This window comes from Capricornis sumatraensis, chromosome 14 (genome assembly GCF_032405125.1).
Source record: "Capricornis sumatraensis isolate serow.1 chromosome 14, serow.2, whole genome shotgun sequence".
Taxonomy (NCBI): domain Eukaryota; kingdom Metazoa; phylum Chordata; class Mammalia; order Artiodactyla; family Bovidae; genus Capricornis; species Capricornis sumatraensis.
Genome location: NC_091082.1, coordinates 10,902,200 through 10,919,554, shown reverse-complemented (window position 1 = coordinate 10,919,554; position 17,355 = coordinate 10,902,200). Strand labels below are relative to the sequence as shown.

Below are 17,355 nucleotides of genomic sequence, written 5' to 3'. Positions count from 1 at the left end.
GGTTCACATACCCACTGGGGTGCAAGACCAGAATCTCCTCGAGCCTGGGACGGGAGGTGCCACGGCGGGGGCTGCGTGCTGTGCAGACAGGGCCAGATGCACGGCAGGTGCTGCAATCTAACGCTGTGGCCCGAGGGCTGCACGGGCTCATTTGGGTGGACGCGATGGCTATATCCTAGCTCGTTTGGGTGGATGGGAGGACTGTATCCTGGCTCGTTTGGGTGGACGCGACAGCTGTACCCTGGCTCGTTTGGGTGGATGGGAGGACTGTACCCCGTCTCGTTTGGGTGGATGGGAGGACTGTACCCTGGCTCGTTTGGGTGGACGTGATGGCTGTATTCTGGCTCATTTGGGTAGACGGGAGGACTGTATCCTGGCTCGTTTGGGTGGATGGGAGGACTGTATTGTGGCTCGTTTGGGTGGACACGACGGCTATATCCTGGCTCGTTTGGGTGGACGAGAGGACTGTATCCCGGCTCGTTTGGGTGGATGGGAGGACTGTACCTGGCTCGTTTGGGTGGACGTCACAGCTGTACCTGGCTCGTTTGGGTGGACGAGAGGACTGTATCCTGGCTCATTTGGGTGGACGGGAGGACTGTATCCTGGCTCGTTTGAGTGGATGGGAGGACTGTATCCTGGCTCGTTTGGGTGGACGTCACAGCTGTACCTGGCTCGTTTGGGTGGACAGGAGGACTGTATCCTGGCTCATTTGGGTGGACGTGACAGCTGTACCCTGGCTCGTTTGAGTGGACGTGACAGCTGTACCCTGGCTCGTTTGGGTGGATGTGATGGATGTGCCCTGGCTCCTTTGGGTGGACGGGAAGACTGTATCCTGGCTCCTTTGGGTGGACAGGAGGACTGTCCTGGCTCGTTTGGGTGGACATGATGGCTGTGCCCTGTCTCGTTTGGGTAGACAGGAGGATTGTATCCTGGCTCGTTTGGGTGGACGTGATGGCTGTGCCCTGGCTCGTTTGGGTGGACGGGAGGACTGTATCCTGGCTTGTTTGGGTGGACAGGAGGACTATCCTGTCTCGTTTGGGTGGACAGGAGGACTGTATCCTGGCTCGTTTGCGTGGACGTGATGGCTGTGCCCTGGCTCGTTTGGGTGGACGGGAGGACTGTATCCTGGCTCGTTTGGGTGGACAGGAGGACTATCCTGTCTCGTTTGGGTGGACAGGAGGACTGTATCCTGGCTCGTTTGGGTGGACAGGAGGACTATCCTGTCTCGTTTGGGTGGACAGGAGGACTGTATCCTGGCTCGTTTGGGTGGACGGGAGGACTATCCTGGCTTGTTTGGGTGGACGTGACAGCTGTACCCTGGCTCGTTTGGGTGGACGTGATGGCTGTGCCCTGGCTCCTTTGGGTGGACGGGAAGACTGTATCCTGGCTCATTTGGGTGGACAGGAGGACTATCCTGTCTCGTTTGGGTGGACAGGAGGACTGTATCCTGGCTCGTTTGGGTGGACGTGACAGCTGTACCCTGGCTCGTTTGGGTGGACGTGATGGCTGTGCCCTGGCTCCTTTGGGTGGATGGGAAGACTGTATCCTGGCTCATCTGGGTGGACAGGAGGACTATCCTGTCTCGTTTGGGTGGACAGGAGGACTGTATCCTGGCTCGTTTGGGTGGACGGGAGGACTATCCTGGCTCGTTTGGGTGGACGTGACAGCTGTACCCTGGCTCGTTTGGGTGGACATGATGGCTGTGCCCTGGCTTGTTTGGGTGGACAGGAGGACTATCCTGGCTCGTTTGGGTGGACATGATGGCTGTGCCCTGTCTCGTTTGGGTGGACAGGAGGACTGTATCCTGGCTCGTTTGGGTGGACGTGATGGCTGTGCCCTGGCTCCTTTGGGTGGACGGGAGGACTGTATCCTGGCTTGTTTGGGTGGACGGGAGGACTATCCTGGCTCGTTTGGGTGGACGTGACAGCTGTACCCTGGCTCATTTGGGTGGATGTGATGGCTGTGCCCTGGCTTGTTTGGGTCGACGGGAAGACTGTATCCTGGCTCATTTCGGTGGACAGGAGGACTATCCTGGCTCGTTTGGGTGGACATGATGGCTGTGCCCTGTCTCGTTTGGGTGGACGGTAGGACTGTATCCTGGCTCGTTTGGGTGGACATGATGGCTGTGCCCTGGCTCGTTTGGGTGGACGGGAGGACTGTATCCTGGCTCGTTTGGGTGGACGGGAGGACTGTATCCTGGCTCATTTGGGTGGACATGACAGCTGTGCCCTGGCTCATTTGGGTGGACGTGATGGCTGTGCCCTGGCTTATTTGGGTGGATGTGATGATGGTACCCTGGCTCATTTGGGTGGACAGGAGGACGGTACCCTGGCCCGTTTGGGTGAACGTGATGGCTGTATTGTGGCTTGTTTGGGTGGACGGGAGGACTGTATCCTGGCTCGTTTGGGTGGATGTGATGGCTGTGCCCTGGCTTGTTTGGGTGGATGTGATGACTGTATCCTGGCTCGTTTGGGTGGACGGGAGGACTGTATCCTGGCTCGTTTGGGTGGACGGGAGGACTGTATCCTGGCTCATTTGGGTGGATGCGGTGACTGTATCCTGGCTTGTTTGGGTGGATGGGATGACTGTATCCTGGCTCGTTTGGGTGGACGGGAGGACTGTATCCTGGCTCATTTGGGTGGATGCGGTGACTGTATCCTGGCTTGTTTGGGTGGGCACAATGGCTGTATCATGGCTAGTTTGGGTGGACGGGAGGACTGTATCCTGGCTCATTTGGGTGGATGTGGTGACTGTATCCTGGCTTGTTTGGGTGGACACAATGGCTGTATCATGGCTAGTTTGGGTGGACGGGAGGACTGTATCCTGGCTCATTTGGGTGGATGCGGTGACTGTATCCTGGCTGGTTTGGGTGGACACAATGGCTGTATCATGGCTAGTTTGGGTGGACGTGAGGACTGTATCCTTGCTCTGGCTCATTGTCCGTCACACGGATCTGGTACAGACTGTCACTCTATCCTCCCTGGGGAACCTCTGGTCCTCGAATTTCGGTCCAGCCTGGTCCAGATGAGGGTGGCTATGAAAAGCTGTGACGGAAAGGACTGTGGCCCTGAAGCTCCCCTTCTCCTCCTTTCTCCCCAACAGGATCCCACCATCTTGGCCGTGAGGGAAAACCGAGGTAAGGGACCGCTGTCTTCATGCGGGCGGGGAGGGTGAAAACCGCAGGCTCTGCCCAGATTCCTTTTTCCTCCCCAGCTCCCTTGATTTATGGGTCCAGTCTGCCTCTGTGTGTGTGTTTTCCTATATGAGGTGTGGACACAGCTGGAGAGCACATTTCTTTCCACAAAATGTTTTTGCATTATTTTTCCTAGTTATTCCTATGGTGTCCCTGGGAGATGGAGATGAGTTGGTGTAAGTGTGGGGGTGGGCATGGTGCCCCGGCTTCCAAATGGGAAAACTTTCACTTGAGTAGGTTGTAGGCTCATAACCCCCATGTTTCCAATTTAGCAGGGGCCTAGGGCGACAGTGATAAAGAATTTGTCCCTAGGATCCCCTCTTAAGTCTTTCAAGCAGAATGTTGCCCATATCCTAGAAATATGTTGCTCGTATCTCCAGGATTCTTGGTCAGTGATTCCCAATCTTTCAGATTTTGTGGACCAAAAAGTATTATTGTGGTGACCAACATACAATTGCTGGTCTTATTTTGCTAAGCAGTGACTTCCTAGTAACTGATAACTCTTATTCCGACTATTTCCTAAAAGAAAGGACATTTAACACAAAATAAGTAGCAGCGCATATAAATAAGGACGGTGTTTAGAACTGAGCATCGTTCCCTTTATGAGCAGCGTGTGCTGTGCTCCTGCTTTCCCCATTTCAGCGCAGACGTGTGGCTGGCGGCTCAGGACCGCGGTCCTGGGCAGTGCCTTGCCCACGCAGTGGGGCTCACTGCCCCTCAGTGCTCTTTCTCCTGTGCCCTTCCTTAAACAGAGAAGGTTGTGGAAGCCTTGACGGCTGCCATCTTGGACCTGGTGGAGCTGTACTGCAACACGTTCAACGCAGACTTCCAGACTGCGGTGCCTGGGAGCCGCAAGCACGCCCTGGTTCAGGAGGCCTGCCATCTCTCCGGGCCGCTGGCCTTCACGGTCTATGCCACCCACCGCATCCCGATCACCTGGGCTACCAGGTGAATGCGGGCTCCTGGCCCGGGACCAGGGAGCGAGCCGCGTGTCACCTCGGATGCCTTTGTGTCTGCATGGGACTCCACGGCCCTAAATTCAGGGTCTGTGGCACGGTGGTGCCCCATGCGCCCACTGAGAGGGACACAGAAGGGGGACATGCAGCGGGGGAAGGGGCAGCGGCAGCCAGGGCTGGCATTCCCGCTCCGCCCGGTGCTGGCTGCAGAGGCATCCCTGCCCCTCCCACCCAAGGCCGGCGAGGGGGACACGCTGGCAGCGACAGATGGCCGCTTCCCGGCTTCCCAGGCTGAGTGCACCCTCCCACCGTGACCGCACTCCCCTGAGCACAGTGGGCGGGGCGGGGGCGCGGCAGACCCTTTGTCTGGAGTCCCCCAGGCCCGCGGGGGCCGGGTGGGGGACGTTAGCGTGATCCTCAGGCCCTACCGTGCCGGCCCCCTTGGCCCAAGGGGATCAGGCCTGTGGCGCCCCCCACTCCGCCCTCCTCCCGGACCCTCGCCCCCTTCCCCGCTCTTTTTGTTCCCTGCTTAATGTATTCCTCTGGGCGACTGGCAGAGAACAAAGGGTGACTCTGGGAGCCTGGGCCTTCGCTGCCCTCCTCTGTCAGGCACCTGTCGGCGCAGGGACCCCCCCTGTGTCGGCATTCATGTCTGCATCTGTCGCGCTCTCCTCCCACGCCCCCCACTCCCTACATGCACCGGCACAGATGTACACACGGGCCTGGGGCTGGCGCTGGCCCTGGCCCTGGGCAAGGGCTGTGGGCTGAGTCCAGTAAGGGGCAGAGGCCAGGGCTCTGCATGCAGCCTCAGAGCGGGCAGGGGCACCCAGGCTGAGCTGCTTTTCCCGGAGCCTGCGTCCCCAGATCCTACCTGGCTGTCCAGCCCCTTGACCGCGTGTTCCGGTCCCACAGACCGAGAAGAGTGTAACCAGGGGAAATGGACCTTGGTGTGGTTCGGTGCCAAGATGCCGTCTGGGAGCCGAGGGCCCTGACTTGCCTCCTTTCCCTTGTAGCTATGAAGAGTTCTACCTCTCCTGCTCCCTCAGCCACGGCGGCAAGGAATTGTGCAGCCCCCTGCAGACCCGACGGGTCCACTTCTCCAAGTACCTCTTCCACCTCGTCATCTGGGACCAACAGTAAGCACTCCTCCCACGCCGACCTCCTCCCTGAGGCTCCAGGGCCCACTGCAGACCCTCTCTCAGCCTCTGAAGACCCAGGTTAAACTGGGCTCTCTCATTGACTAGCCAGGAGAGCCATTCAGACTCTTGAGTCTCCACTTCCAGAACTCTTAAATGAGGACCGGTGTAATTTCTAACTTTAAAGTAGTTATGAGTCTCCAATGAGAAGTGACCATAAAAGCGTGTTGTAAACCATGAAGGACCATATAGACATTAGTCTTAATAATAATTCATCATTTTAATCTTGTCTCCCTTAAGAGGTTTAACTAGTCTGATTGAGTCTCATCTTCTCCCTTGCTCCTAAATTGCCTGTAGAAGAGGGAGACAGGACTGTGTGCTTTCTCCCTTACGTATCAGGGAGGAAAGGCTGCCTGTGGGGAAGAAGAATGGGCTTGGAGCCATAGGAGTGAAGCTCTGTTTCTAGCGCTGCCCATAGTCCTAGATTCTCTGAGACCTCAGTTTCTGCACCTGTGAAATGGGGACATTTGTTTAACCCAGAGGCAGTTGTGGCCCTGAAGTGAGATAGGTTACAGATACAAACATGAAACCACAAGCACAGGATAGTAACACCGTGCTATTAACAGTAATTTGCTGTCAGGAAGGTAGGCATCAGCCAAGCAGAACAGGAAGGAAACGGAGGTGCGGGTGCCTTCCTGGCGACATTGCAGAACCTCGTGTGCCTTGTGCATTTTCCGTGCTGTGCTCCATCCACTCAGGGAGTTTGGTTGCTCCCCCAGCTTCACTTTCCCAGATTGACTTATCTCTGAGTCCTTATGTACAAACCAGAAGATTTAGGAGATGGAGGAGGGTCCTTGGTGAGGCCACGGGGTGCTGAAATAGATGCATGGCGAGCCGGGAGGTCTGGGAGAGGTGGGCCATTTTACGGGTGGCTGAAGGGGGACGAGCAGGATGGAGGGCAGCCCCTGTCTCCTGCCGTCCACTTTTACGGTTCTTAGAGCAATAAAGGCAGAAATACGGTTCTCTGATTAAGCAGCCGCTAGGGCTGAAGAGTCTCTTTAGAGGCGGAGGATGGCTGCATTAAAAGGCTCTTGAATTCCATCATCCCCTCGGGACTCTCTGACTCACTTACCACTGCTGCTAAGGGAGGGAGCGTTACAGTGCTCTGGCCCAGGCAGACCCCACAGTGAGCCGTTGCCCGCGGAGCGTCAGAGGCATGGAAGCAGCCCAGCATGTTCTGCCCTGGGCTCCCTGAGTCTCTGCCTCAGACCCCACGGGGCTGGTCTCCTGCCTAGAGCCTCGTGGAAGGGGTCATCTCAGCACTGCCCCTCCAGGTCGCCCTTGGGCACCTTCCTGATTGAGACCAAGGTGCGTGGGAGGGCCTGCTACAGTGTGGGGTTCAGAGCACTGGCTTGGAGTGCCACCATCCTCTCCTCCCTGCAGGTGCCACCTTGGGCAGGTCATTGAGTCCAAAATGGACGGTGATACAGCCTACCCTATAGGGTTGTTTGAGAGCAGTCGAGACATTGCAAGTAAAGTGCTGGGCACGATACCTAGTGCGTGATAAATGCTTTCTTCTCTATGTCATGTTTTGAGCTGGAGGAGCCCTTTCAGTTCCGGTTTCTCTGTTCCAAGTGACTGGCGCAGTGACTGACACTTGAAGATGTTTGTGCGTGAAAGGACTAAATGTGTAACTCAGTTCCAGTGCAGTAACCACAGTGTCACACAGAGAACAGCACACAGTATACACACGTGTCACACACGTGAAGCTCTGATAAGGAAGCTGAGGCACAGAGGTGTGAATAGCTGGCCCAGGTTGGGAGAGGCAGAACCAGGACTGGAAGGGCACATCCCAGGACCCCTGCCGGCAGGAGCTGGCCCCTGTGCCATGCTGTTGAGGGATGGGGTGCAGAAGGGAGGAGGCCCAGGGCTGCAGCTCACCTACGGGATGTCCTGACTGACCCCAGGTCCATGGGGAGATTTCAGAATACCGGATATACCCAAGGGGCGAGGAGAAGCGGGCCTTGGCTGGGGCCAGACTTGCTGGTTTCGGTTCAGAAAGTTTCCACACTCCACTTTTCCTCTGGGTGCCCAGCTGGAAGCCTCTTCTCGGGTGAAAAGAAAGGATCGGAACTAGCTCGTCCCCTCTCTGCTGTGAGGCCAGCCGGTCCTCTCCCCCACCTTAGTGTGGGGATCAGCTAACTCTCAAAATAGGCACAGCAGCCTGGCTCTGCCCCTAGCCGGGCCTGGCATGCGTGCTGGCTCCTGGAGGGGTCCTAATTATAGCTGTGGGCCCCCGGGGTAGGGACGGGGCAGGGCCCTGCCGGTCTCTGGCAGGGAGGCGGGAGTGCTCCGCTTAGGTGGAGGTTCCCCCAGGACTGAGGGGCACGGTGGGGGGAGCTGCTGGTCATGAAGCTGCTCACCACTGGGGTGGCTGCCCTGCCTCTGTGTCCTCGGGCGTAGAAGCTGCTGGGCCCGGGGCTGGCCAGAAGGGTGTGACAGCATGGACTTTGGCCCCGGGACAGCTTCCCCGAAAGGTAACGCGGGGCCTCCCTCTTCCCACAGCTCCCCTCCCCTTCCCCCTCACCCCACCCCCGGGCCTGCTCCTGAACTTGGAGGGCGAGGCTGGGTGTGGTGTGACTCAGATGACCGGAGACCATCTGGGTCCTCCGGGGCTTCTGTGCCTGACTCCTTTGGACCCTGCCGTTTGCTTTCTCACTACCCGGGGGCGGGGAGGAGCCCCTTCTTTTTATCCCTTTGGTTTTCAAAATGTTGGGGGTGAGAACAAACTATTTGTGCCTGGTGGGTTAGAAGAGGGGGCTGGGGAGGGCTGTGTGGCGATGGGGGTGGTCAGCAGGAGGAAGAGATCCTGCTGCTGCTTCCTGGTGGCGGGGATTGTTCAGTGGAAAAGGATTGTCAGCAAATGGGCTCTTGGGGACCCTCTGCAGAAATCCTGAAACTCAGGAAGGAGTGCGGCAGACAGTTCGGGTCATGTCATCACCTGAACTCTAGGTGGCTCTGGCTAAGTGAGTTCTGTCTGGTTACACTGAGGAGCCTCAGAGTCAGAAGATGTTTGCCTGACTCTCCCCAGAGGCTGCAGAGACTCTGGACTGTGGTCCCGAGGGCCTCGAGGGAAGTTTGGCCTGCAGTCTAGGGTCTGTCCTGGTTCTGCAGGAAGGCTTCCGCCGGGAGCACGTGGGAGGCGGAGCCCTCAGCCTCAGCCTCAGCCTGCCGTCCTGGCCGCCTGGCCCTGGAGGCCACAGGGGCAGCACTGGCTGATCTGGTTTCCTGTGCTCCCTAGAATCTGCTTCCCTGTGCAGCTGAACCGGCTGCCTCGGGAGACCCTGCTGTGCGCCACCCTCTACGCTCTGCCCGTGCCCCCGCCTGGGAGCTCCTCGGAGGCCAACAAGCAGCGGCGGGTGCCTGAAGCTCTGGGCTGGGTCACTGCTCCGCTCTTCAACTTCAGGCAGTACGTGGCCTTGGCTGGAGGAGGGCCTAGGCAGAGGTGTGACCAAGGAAGCTACTGGGCAGGAATCACGGCCCAGGACTGGTGGGAAGGGGCAGGGAAATGCGTGCTCAGGTAATGCCATCTGGTCTTATCATTGGAAGGACCAGTCCCCCTCTCTAGCTCATGAAGGCGTCCACCCCAGGTGTAGTGAGCTTAGAAAGGCTTCCTGGAGAGAGTGGGATTTTTTTTAAGGCTTGAAAGAAGGAAAAGTTGGTGGTCTGGGGGGAGAATGAGAGAGAAGAGTTGGGCAGAGAATTCAAGCAGAAAAGGCAGATTTTTGGATGGGGAAGCAAGAGAAAACCATGTCCTTAGCCATTGGGTTTGTTGGCTCATCCCCTCTTCCATCTCCCTTAGAGTCCTGACCTGTGGCCGGAAGCTTCTGGGCTTATGGCCAGCAACACAGGAAAGTCCCAGTGCCCGCTGGAGTGCACCTAATTTCCATCAGCCAGATAGTGTGATCCTGCAGGTGAGAGCCCAGCCCGTCCCTCCCACCCTCAGACCCCTCCAGAGGCGGCTCCAAGGCTCCCCTGGGGGTCTGGGCTGGGCGGTAGCAGAGCATGCGGAGCTGGGGCGGGGGGTGGTTTGGCGGAGGCCGCCAGGCGCGTGAGGCTGGAGCAGAGTGGGAGGGCCGTCTCTGTGGAGTCCGAGTCCTGTCTCCTGGAGGTCACCTGATTTCAAGGAGCCCGAGGCGGGATTTGAGGCCCCTGCCAAGCAGGGCTCAGCTCCTCAGAGCCCCTTGTGATGAACTCTAATATTAGTAGGCTGAGCCATCCCCTCTTGGTGCCCGTGGGGGAACCCATTCTCTGGACAAGGGAGGAGTCGGTCAGGTCCAAGGTCTAGTTAACACTCTCCGGCTCCATGGTGGTCACGAGATGCTTTGGTTTGAAATACGGAATATCAAAGTGGATGCAGAATGAAACCTCCAAGAGGCAGGCATTTTTATCTGTCGTATTTACTACTCTGTACCCAGGGCCTAATGCTTGGCGTATATTAGGTTTCAATAAGCATTTCTTGAATGGAGGGATGTGGAACTCCCTTTGAGGACGGTCTCCCTGAGCTCTGACGTCCGTTACAGGAGGGTGAGCGTGGCAGCACAGAGGAAGGGGACGCAGCATTGCGGCCTCAGAGTTGGCAGGGCCCTCGCCTCGCGTGTGGTCCCGGCTTCCATCAGGTGGTGCCCGCCAGCCTCGGCCTAATCACACATCTGTTCAGAGCTCTGGCCTGGGACCAGTCTCTTCCTCATTTGACCATTTTTCTTTCTGTCTCTTCATTTCCTTCTCATTTTTTTGCTGGAGGTTATAGCTGGAAGGGACTGTAGTGATCACCAGGTCCAACAAGGTTATTTTGCAGACAAAGAATCTGCGGGAAGGGAGGGAGGGAGGCAGGAATGCTGGCAGGTAAGAGCGAATTGGAGCCCCGGGTCGGCGGCAGCCCCACCCAGTTGTGGTTCTCTCTCCTCACTTTCCCAATGCCATCCCGCAGATTGACTTTCCCACCTCGGCCTTTGACATCAAGTTCACCAGCCCTGCTGGAGACAAGTTCAGCCCCCGCTATGAGTTTGGCAGCCTCCGGGAGGAAGACCAACATGTGCTTAAAAACATCATGCAGAAGGAGTCCCTGCACTGGTGAGGTGCAGGGCATGCCCCGCGTGTGACTCAGGCCTCCAGTGAATTTCTCGGGTTCCAGCTGGCCTCCCAGCAGGTCCCTGTCCTCCCGCTCTGGGGGGCGAGGTGGGCTGGGGTGGGCATTGACTGCCACCTGGGCGGGAAGTCATGGAAAGAGGGCTCCGCAGCCCCTAGAGCTTTTTCAAAAGCTGGCGTTAGGAGAGTGGAGAGCTCAGAGTGAGGATGTTAGATCGGGGAATGCCCCTCCCCACAGTGGGCACTTGACCCAGGATCAGCTGGCCAGGAGCCCCAGAGCTCTGCCCACCGCAGATGAGCCGTCCGCTGTTTGCTGTCCACCGGGGCCGCTGGGCTTCCCACCGTGCCCCCACTTGCTGCCCCTGCCACACCCACAGCCTCGGTGTTTCTCTGGCCCTGCCACTTTCCAAAGAGGATCTGCTGTCCAGGCAAGCTGGCAGCTCTCGGGGGTCTGTGAGCCCAAGCTGATCTCCCCCTGGGGGCCACTTCTCTCGGCTGGTTTGGAGGAGCCTGAGGAGCCGTGGGGTCTGGGCACTCCCTGGCCTGTCCTCTCCTGTACCTGTCTGGCTCTGGCATGGCCCTGCCTGTGGCAGCTGAGGAAATGAGAGAGCTGGGGCTTCTCTTGCTCGCTCCTGTCCCATCAGGGCGCCCCCCGCACCCCCCGCCCCGCTGACCTCTTACTCCTCCGCCCCTCAGCTCCCTCCCCCATTGGACACGTCATCTCAGGCCAGGCCCGTTAGCTGCAGGCGCTCCAGCTGGCCCCCAAGGTCCCCAGAGGCCTCTCAGCTGCCCAAACCCTGGCGTGGGGACCGCTGCCCTCTGGTGGCTCTACTTGGGAGATGCCCTCGGTGATGCCCTCTGCATCCTCAGGAGGGGCAGCCTATCCTGTGCTTGGCCCGGATGTCCCTGAGATTTGGACTCTGGCTCCCAAAGTTCACTTCACACGTTGCGATCCCTTAGGGATAGCATCTGACTTCCCCATTCTGACTTAAGGGCTCTTGGGTGTAGCCTGGACGGAGGCGTTCACAGCGCCCCTCGGGTACTAGGCGGGAAGTTCGGGACTTTCTTAGTTGTCGCGCGCTGCATTCTCGGAGGCGCAGCCTTCTCTTGGAGGCCGGGCGCCCTGCAGACAGCTGGCCCCGCGCCCTCTCACCGCCCCCCGCCCCCGCCCCCAGGCTCACGGATGCGGACAAAAAGCGCCTGTGGGAGAAGCGGTATTACTGCCACGCGGAGGTGAGCGCGCTGCCGCTGGTGCTTGCCAGCGCGCCCAGCTGGGAGTGGGCCTGCCTCCCCGACACCTATGCTCTGCTGGCGCAGTGGACCCCCATGAACCACCAGGACGCCCTGGGGCTCCTGCACGCCACGTGAGTCGCGACACCCACCTTTCCCGAGCAAAAGTCCTGCCCCAGCAGTCACGTGGGCGTGGAAATTCAGGGCTTTCCCACTTCTGTTTCTCCACCCCTACCCTTCATGTTATACTATGAACATTTTCCAAACATACAACAAAGCTGAAAATAGTGAACATCCATATTCCCGCCACCTAGATTCTAACCTTTAGCATTTATTACATTTGATTTATTGTATATGTATTTCCATCAATATATCATATTTTTATATGCATTTTGAAGTAAATTGAGACATCGTAACTCCTTCCTAAATTCTTTAGCAAGCATATCATTAACTAGAGCTCAATGTTTATTTACAGTTTTTCCTTTGAGATAAAATATACATATAAATAAATGCCTGAGCCTTATGTGTACATGTGCTGAGATTTGATGTATGCACACACCTGTTTAACCCAAATCTTATTACTTTTTCAAAAGTTCTACTTTTGAAGCCATCGCTTTCTTCTTTCCGCTAGGGACACAGGCTTCCAGTCTCAAACCCCTAGATGGTACCCACTGTTCTTGGCTTATTTTCTACTACTCTTAGTAATTAAAATGTATCTAATCCATGCATTTTGCCTTCAGGACTGTTTGAGGCAATGGATTTGCTAATCTCTGCTAAACTAATTCTGGCTAGATATACTGGCTTATATATAGTGATCTCTGTTACTCACCAGACAAGTTTCGCATTAAAGGGTGGTACCAAGAAATGATAGCACTTTGACTCTCTTGAGATCTCTTTGATGATGGGAATTTCTAGCAGAGTGGGAATTAAAGAAGAGATCTTTGGGAGTGGGTTTGAGGACTTTGTCTCATTTTCTTTAGCTCATACAGGGAATGAGAGTGACTTCCATGGCCTGAGGCTGACTCTAACTGTGGGCTGGGACATTCTCAAGGATTGCAATCCAGAAAAGGTGCTTAGGACTCCTAGTGGCTTTGGCAGATTCTGGAAGTCATTACCTTTTCTCCACCCGTGCCTCTGAGGCCCCGGTGTGAGGGTGCTTGCTCACTCCTGTGCCTCAGACCCTGGGACTGGATTGTCAGCATTCTGGGCCCTGTCTTGCAGGTTCCCAGACCAGGAGGTGCGTCGCATGGCCGTACAGTGGATCGGCTCCCTCTCTGATGCTGAGCTGCTGGACTACTTGCCCCAGCTCGTGCAGGTGAGTGGGCTGGCCTTCCCTCCAGTTCTGATGGTCCCGCCCCCGGGACCCCAAGACAGACTGTATTCTACAAGGATATTGGTTGGTATAGAGTACGGACAGTCAACAAAGCCCCCTGTCCCCTGTCTCCCACCCAGGCCTTAAAGTACGAATGCTACCTGGACAGCCCCTTGGTGCGCTTCCTCCTGAAGCGAGCGGTCTCTGACTTGAGAGTGACTCACTACTTCTTCTGGTAAAACTGTGCAGAAAGGGGAGAGGTAGACTTGTCTCCCTCACTTGGGAGCACTTTACTTTCACCCTGCAGGATGGGGGCTTCCCGGGTGGTGCTAGTGGTAAAGAACCCGCCTGCTAGCACAGGAGACAAAAGAGGCGCAGGTTCTGTCCCTGGGTTGGGAAGATCCCCTGGAGAAGGAAATGGCAACCCACTCCAGTATTCTTGCTTGGAGAATCCCACAGACGTAGGAGCCTGGCAGGCTGTAATCTGAGGGTTTGCAAAGAGTCAGACACCACTGAAGCGATTTAGCACTGCCAGGTGGGGAGCTGAGCCGTCTGGGTTGCAGTATTTGGGCCAGCACCTTTTCCTCAAGGGGTCTCAGCCCACCCCTATGGTAAGCAGAGTGGGGAATCGTCCCTGGCCCTCCCCTCCACCCTCATGTGGCAGAAATATAAAGGAGAAACCAGATGCATGAGGCCTTTGAACTCTACTTAAAAACAGCATGGGCAAGCTGAGAGGTGGATGAACACCTCTGTATCAGTTTTACATACAGAGTCTGTTTTCTGTCCCAAGTTTGGGGTGGGTTTTCCAGGGAGTTGAGCTGGGTCTGCCCATTCCCCAGCCCCCTTGCTTGTGGTCCCTTGGGTGTTCTGACTGCCTCGCTTCCCTTTGCCGGATAGGTTGCTGAAGGACGGCCTCAAAGACTCTCAGTTCAGCATCCGCTACCAGTACCTGCTGGCCGCCTTGTTGTGTTGCTGTGGCAAGGGGCTGAGAGAGGAGTTTAACCGCCAGTGCTGGCTTGTTAATACCCTGGCCAAACTGGCCCAGCAGGTCCGGGAGGCTGCCCCGTCTGCACGGCAGGTGAGCAGGGCGAGGCTGCCTCTGCCCCATTCTGGTTCTGGGCCTCTGCAGCCAGTTGTAACTTCTCAGGCCTCCTGACCAGCAGGATGGCACTTGACCATCACTGGTGAGGGGCTGAAAGGAGGTGATTCTCTAATCTACAGGCTACAAACCATGGGTGTGTTTTCTTTGGCTTGCTAAGTATTAAAATGTTTATTTAACTGTTTGCCTTCAAGGCTGAGCCAAGTTGTACCAGTGGTTCACCGCGTAAGAGCACCCAGCCAGAGGGGCCAAGTGGGGGCGAAAACCCAGTCATCCTTTGTTCACTGTGCAGTGAGCCCCATTTCAGGACCACCAGAAGGGGCACCTTTATGTTTGTACAACGGGCCTGTATAGGCCAATATTAGGGACCCTGGTTGCTAACCTTTAAAAACTGGGAGATGATAAAGTCTAGATTATTGGCTTGCTCTGGCCACGGCCCAAGCGGCAGCTCCTCCTTGGCCTGCGGCCCCCTTGCGTTCACTGCGGCCCTGTGAGCCATTCTGCCATCCATTCCGTCTCTGCAAGTGTTTGGGCTGTGGCCTGGCGCTGGCCCGGGCAGGGGTGTGGGGGTGGTTTTCCTTCATCGCGGTCTGCAGGAGGCTGTCCACACCTCTCCGGTGATTATTTCCATACCAGCCACTACTGGGCACCCGACCGGGGAGGGGCCTGGCTCTGGCGGAGCCCCCGGCCCTCACCTGGGCACCCGGCCGGGGAGGGGCCTGGCTCTGGCGGAGCCCCGGTGCTCACCCCACCTGCTCCCCCCACAGGGCATCCTCCGTGCCGGCCTGGAGGAGGTGGAGCAGTTCTTCGCCCTCAACGGCTCCTGCCGCCTGCCCCTCAGCCCCAGCCTGCTGGTTAAGGGTGTTGTGCCCAGGGTGAGCGACTGGCGGGTGTGGGGCTCTCGGAGTGGGGAGGGCTCATGGAAGCAGGGCCCTCACTGACCTGCTTACTGAGAGAGACGAGAAAGAGGGGCTTATGTGGAGCCTCTTCCCAGCCCTGACACGTGTGGTCTTTCACCTGACAGCTGTGTGGTGTGGGTGAGTGTGTGATGTGGGTAGGTGTGTGGTGTGGGTGTGTGGTGTGGGTAAATGTGTATATGGTGTGATGTGGGTGTGTGGTGTGGGTAAGTGTGTGGTGTGTGGTGTGTGTGTGGTGTGTGTGTGTGGTGTGGGTGAGTGTGTGGTGAGGGTAAGTGTGTGGTGTGGGTGTGTGTAGTGTGAGTATGTGGGTAAATGTGTGGTGTGTGGTGTGGTGTGTGGTGTGGGTAAGTATGTGGTGTGTGGTGTGGGTGTGTGGTGGGGGTGAGTGATGTGTGGTGGGGGTAAGTGTGTGGTGTGGGTGTGTGGTGTGGATGTGTGATGTGTGGTGTGGGTAAGTGTGTGGTGTGGGTGAGTGTGTGGTGTGGGTGTGTGTGGTGTGTAGTGTGTGGTGGGGTGAGTGTGTGGGTGTGTGTGGTGTGTAGTATGTGGTGTGCGTGTGTGGTGTATGGTGGGGGTGTGTGGTGGGGTGAGTGTGTGGCGTGTGGTGTGGGTGAGTGTGCGGTGTGTGGTGTGGGTGAGTGTGTGTGGTGTGCATGTGTGGTGTGTGGTGGGGGTGTGTGGTGTGGGTGAGTGTGTGGTGCGTGGTGTGGGTGTGTGTGGTGTCTAGTGTGTGGTGTGCGTGTGGTGTGTGGTGTGTGTTGGGGGTGTGTGGTGGGGTGAGTGTATGTGGGGGTGTGGGTGAGTGTGTGGTGTGTGGTGTGGGTGTGTGTGGTGTGTAGTGTGTGGTGTGCGTGTGTGGTGTATGGTGGGGTTGTGTGGTGGGGTGAGTGTGTGGTGTGTGGTGTGGGTGAGTGTGTGTGGTGTGCAGTGTGTGGTATGCGTGTGTGGTGTGTGGCGGGGGTGTGTGGTGGGGTGAGTATGTGGTGTGGGTGTGGGTGTGTGGTGTGGGTGAGTGTGTGGTGTGTGGTGTGGGGGTGTGTGTGGTATGGGTGTGGGTATATAGTGTGGGTGAGTGTGTGGTGTGTGGTGTGGGTGAGTGTGTATGGTATGTGTGTGTGGTGTGTGGTGGGGGTGTGTGGTGTGGGTGTGGGTGCGTGGTGTGGGTGAGTGTGTGGTGTGGGTGTGAGTATGTGGTGTGGGTGGGTGTGTGGTGTGGGTATGTGGTGTGTGCGGTGTGTGGTGTGGGTGAGTGTGTGTGGTGTGCATGTGTGGTGTGTGGTGGGGGTGTGTGGTGTGGGTGAGTGTGTGGTGCGTGGTGTGGGTGTGTGTGGTGTCTAGTGTGTGGTGTGCGTGTGGTGTGTGGTGTGTGTTGGGGGTGTGTGGTGGGGTGAGTGTATGTGGGGGTGTGGGTGAGTGTGTGGTGTGTGGTGTGGGTGTGTGTGGTGTGTAGTGTGTGGTGTGCGTGTGTGGTGTATGGTGGGGTTGTGTGGTGGGGTGAGTGTGTGGTGTGTGGTGTGGGTGAGTGTGTGTGGTGTGTAGTGTGTGGTGTGCAGTGTGTGGTATGCGTGTGTGGTGTGTGGCGGGGGTGTGTGGTGGGGTGAGTATGTGGTGTGGGTGTGGGTGTGTGGTGTGGGTGAGTGTGTGGTGTGTGGTGTGGGGGTGTGTGTGGTATGGGTGTGGGTATATAGTGTGGGTGAGTGTGTGGTGTGTGGTGTGGGTGAGTGTGTATGGTATGTGTGTGTGGTGTGTGGTGGGGGTGTGTGGTGGGGTGAATGCGTGGTGTGGGTGTGGGTGCGTGGTGTGGGTGAGTGTGTGGTGTGGGTGTGGGTATGTGGTGTGGGTGGGTGTGTGGTGTGGGTGAGTGTGTGTGGTATGTGTGTGTGGTGTGTGGTGTGGGTGTGTGGTGTGGGTGAGTGTGTGGTGTAGGTGTGTGGTGGGGTGAATGTGTGGTGTGGGTGTGGGTGTGTGGTGTGGGTGGGTGTGTGGTGTGGGTATGTGGTGTGTGTGGTGTGGGGGTGTGTGTGTGGTGTGTGGTGGGGTGAGTGTGTGTGGGTGTGTGTGGTGTGTGGTGGGGTGAGTGTGTGTGGTGTGCGTGTGTGGTGTGTGGTGGGGGTGAGTGTGTGGTGTGGGTGTGGGTATGTGGTGTGGGTGGGTGTGTGGTGTGGGTATGTGGTGTGTGTGGTGTGGGGGTGTGTGTGTGGTGTGTGGTGGGGTGAGTGTGTGTGGGGGTGTGGGTATGTGGTGTGGGTGTGTGTGGTGTGTGGTGTGGGTGAGTGTGTGTGGTGTGCGTGTGTGGGTGAGTGTGTGGTGTGTGGTGTGGGTGAGTGTGTGTGGTGTGCGTGTGTGGTGTGTGGTGGGGGT

At 57.3% G+C, this 17,355-nt stretch overlaps 1 protein-coding gene across 2 annotated transcripts in view; it reads left to right on the top strand.

Annotated features, from left to right (window-relative positions):
- The window catches only part of PIK3C2B (phosphatidylinositol-4-phosphate 3-kinase catalytic subunit type 2 beta), a 51,360-nt gene that overhangs the window by 12,322 nt on the left and 21,683 nt on the right, over nt 1-17,355 (top strand). Inside the window, exons 9-20 of one of the 2 annotated variants that reach the window (XM_068985887.1) lie at nt 3,103-3,136; nt 3,946-4,141; nt 5,163-5,285; nt 8,587-8,754; nt 9,148-9,259; nt 10,276-10,418; nt 11,609-11,666; nt 11,751-11,797; nt 12,885-12,978; nt 13,116-13,210; nt 13,873-14,053; nt 14,842-14,949. In XM_068985887.1, the coding sequence (XP_068841988.1) occupies nt 3,103-3,136; nt 3,946-4,141; nt 5,163-5,285; nt 8,587-8,754; nt 9,148-9,259; nt 10,276-10,418; nt 11,609-11,666; nt 11,751-11,797; nt 12,885-12,978; nt 13,116-13,210; nt 13,873-14,053; nt 14,842-14,949 (1,359 nt within the window). Of the gene's footprint in view, nt 1-3,102; nt 3,137-3,945; nt 4,142-5,162; nt 5,286-8,586; nt 8,755-9,147; nt 9,260-10,275; nt 10,419-11,608; nt 11,798-12,884; nt 12,979-13,115; nt 13,211-13,872; nt 14,054-14,841; nt 14,950-17,355 lie in introns of both variants that reach the window. The other variant, XM_068985886.1, reaches the window with a different exon arrangement.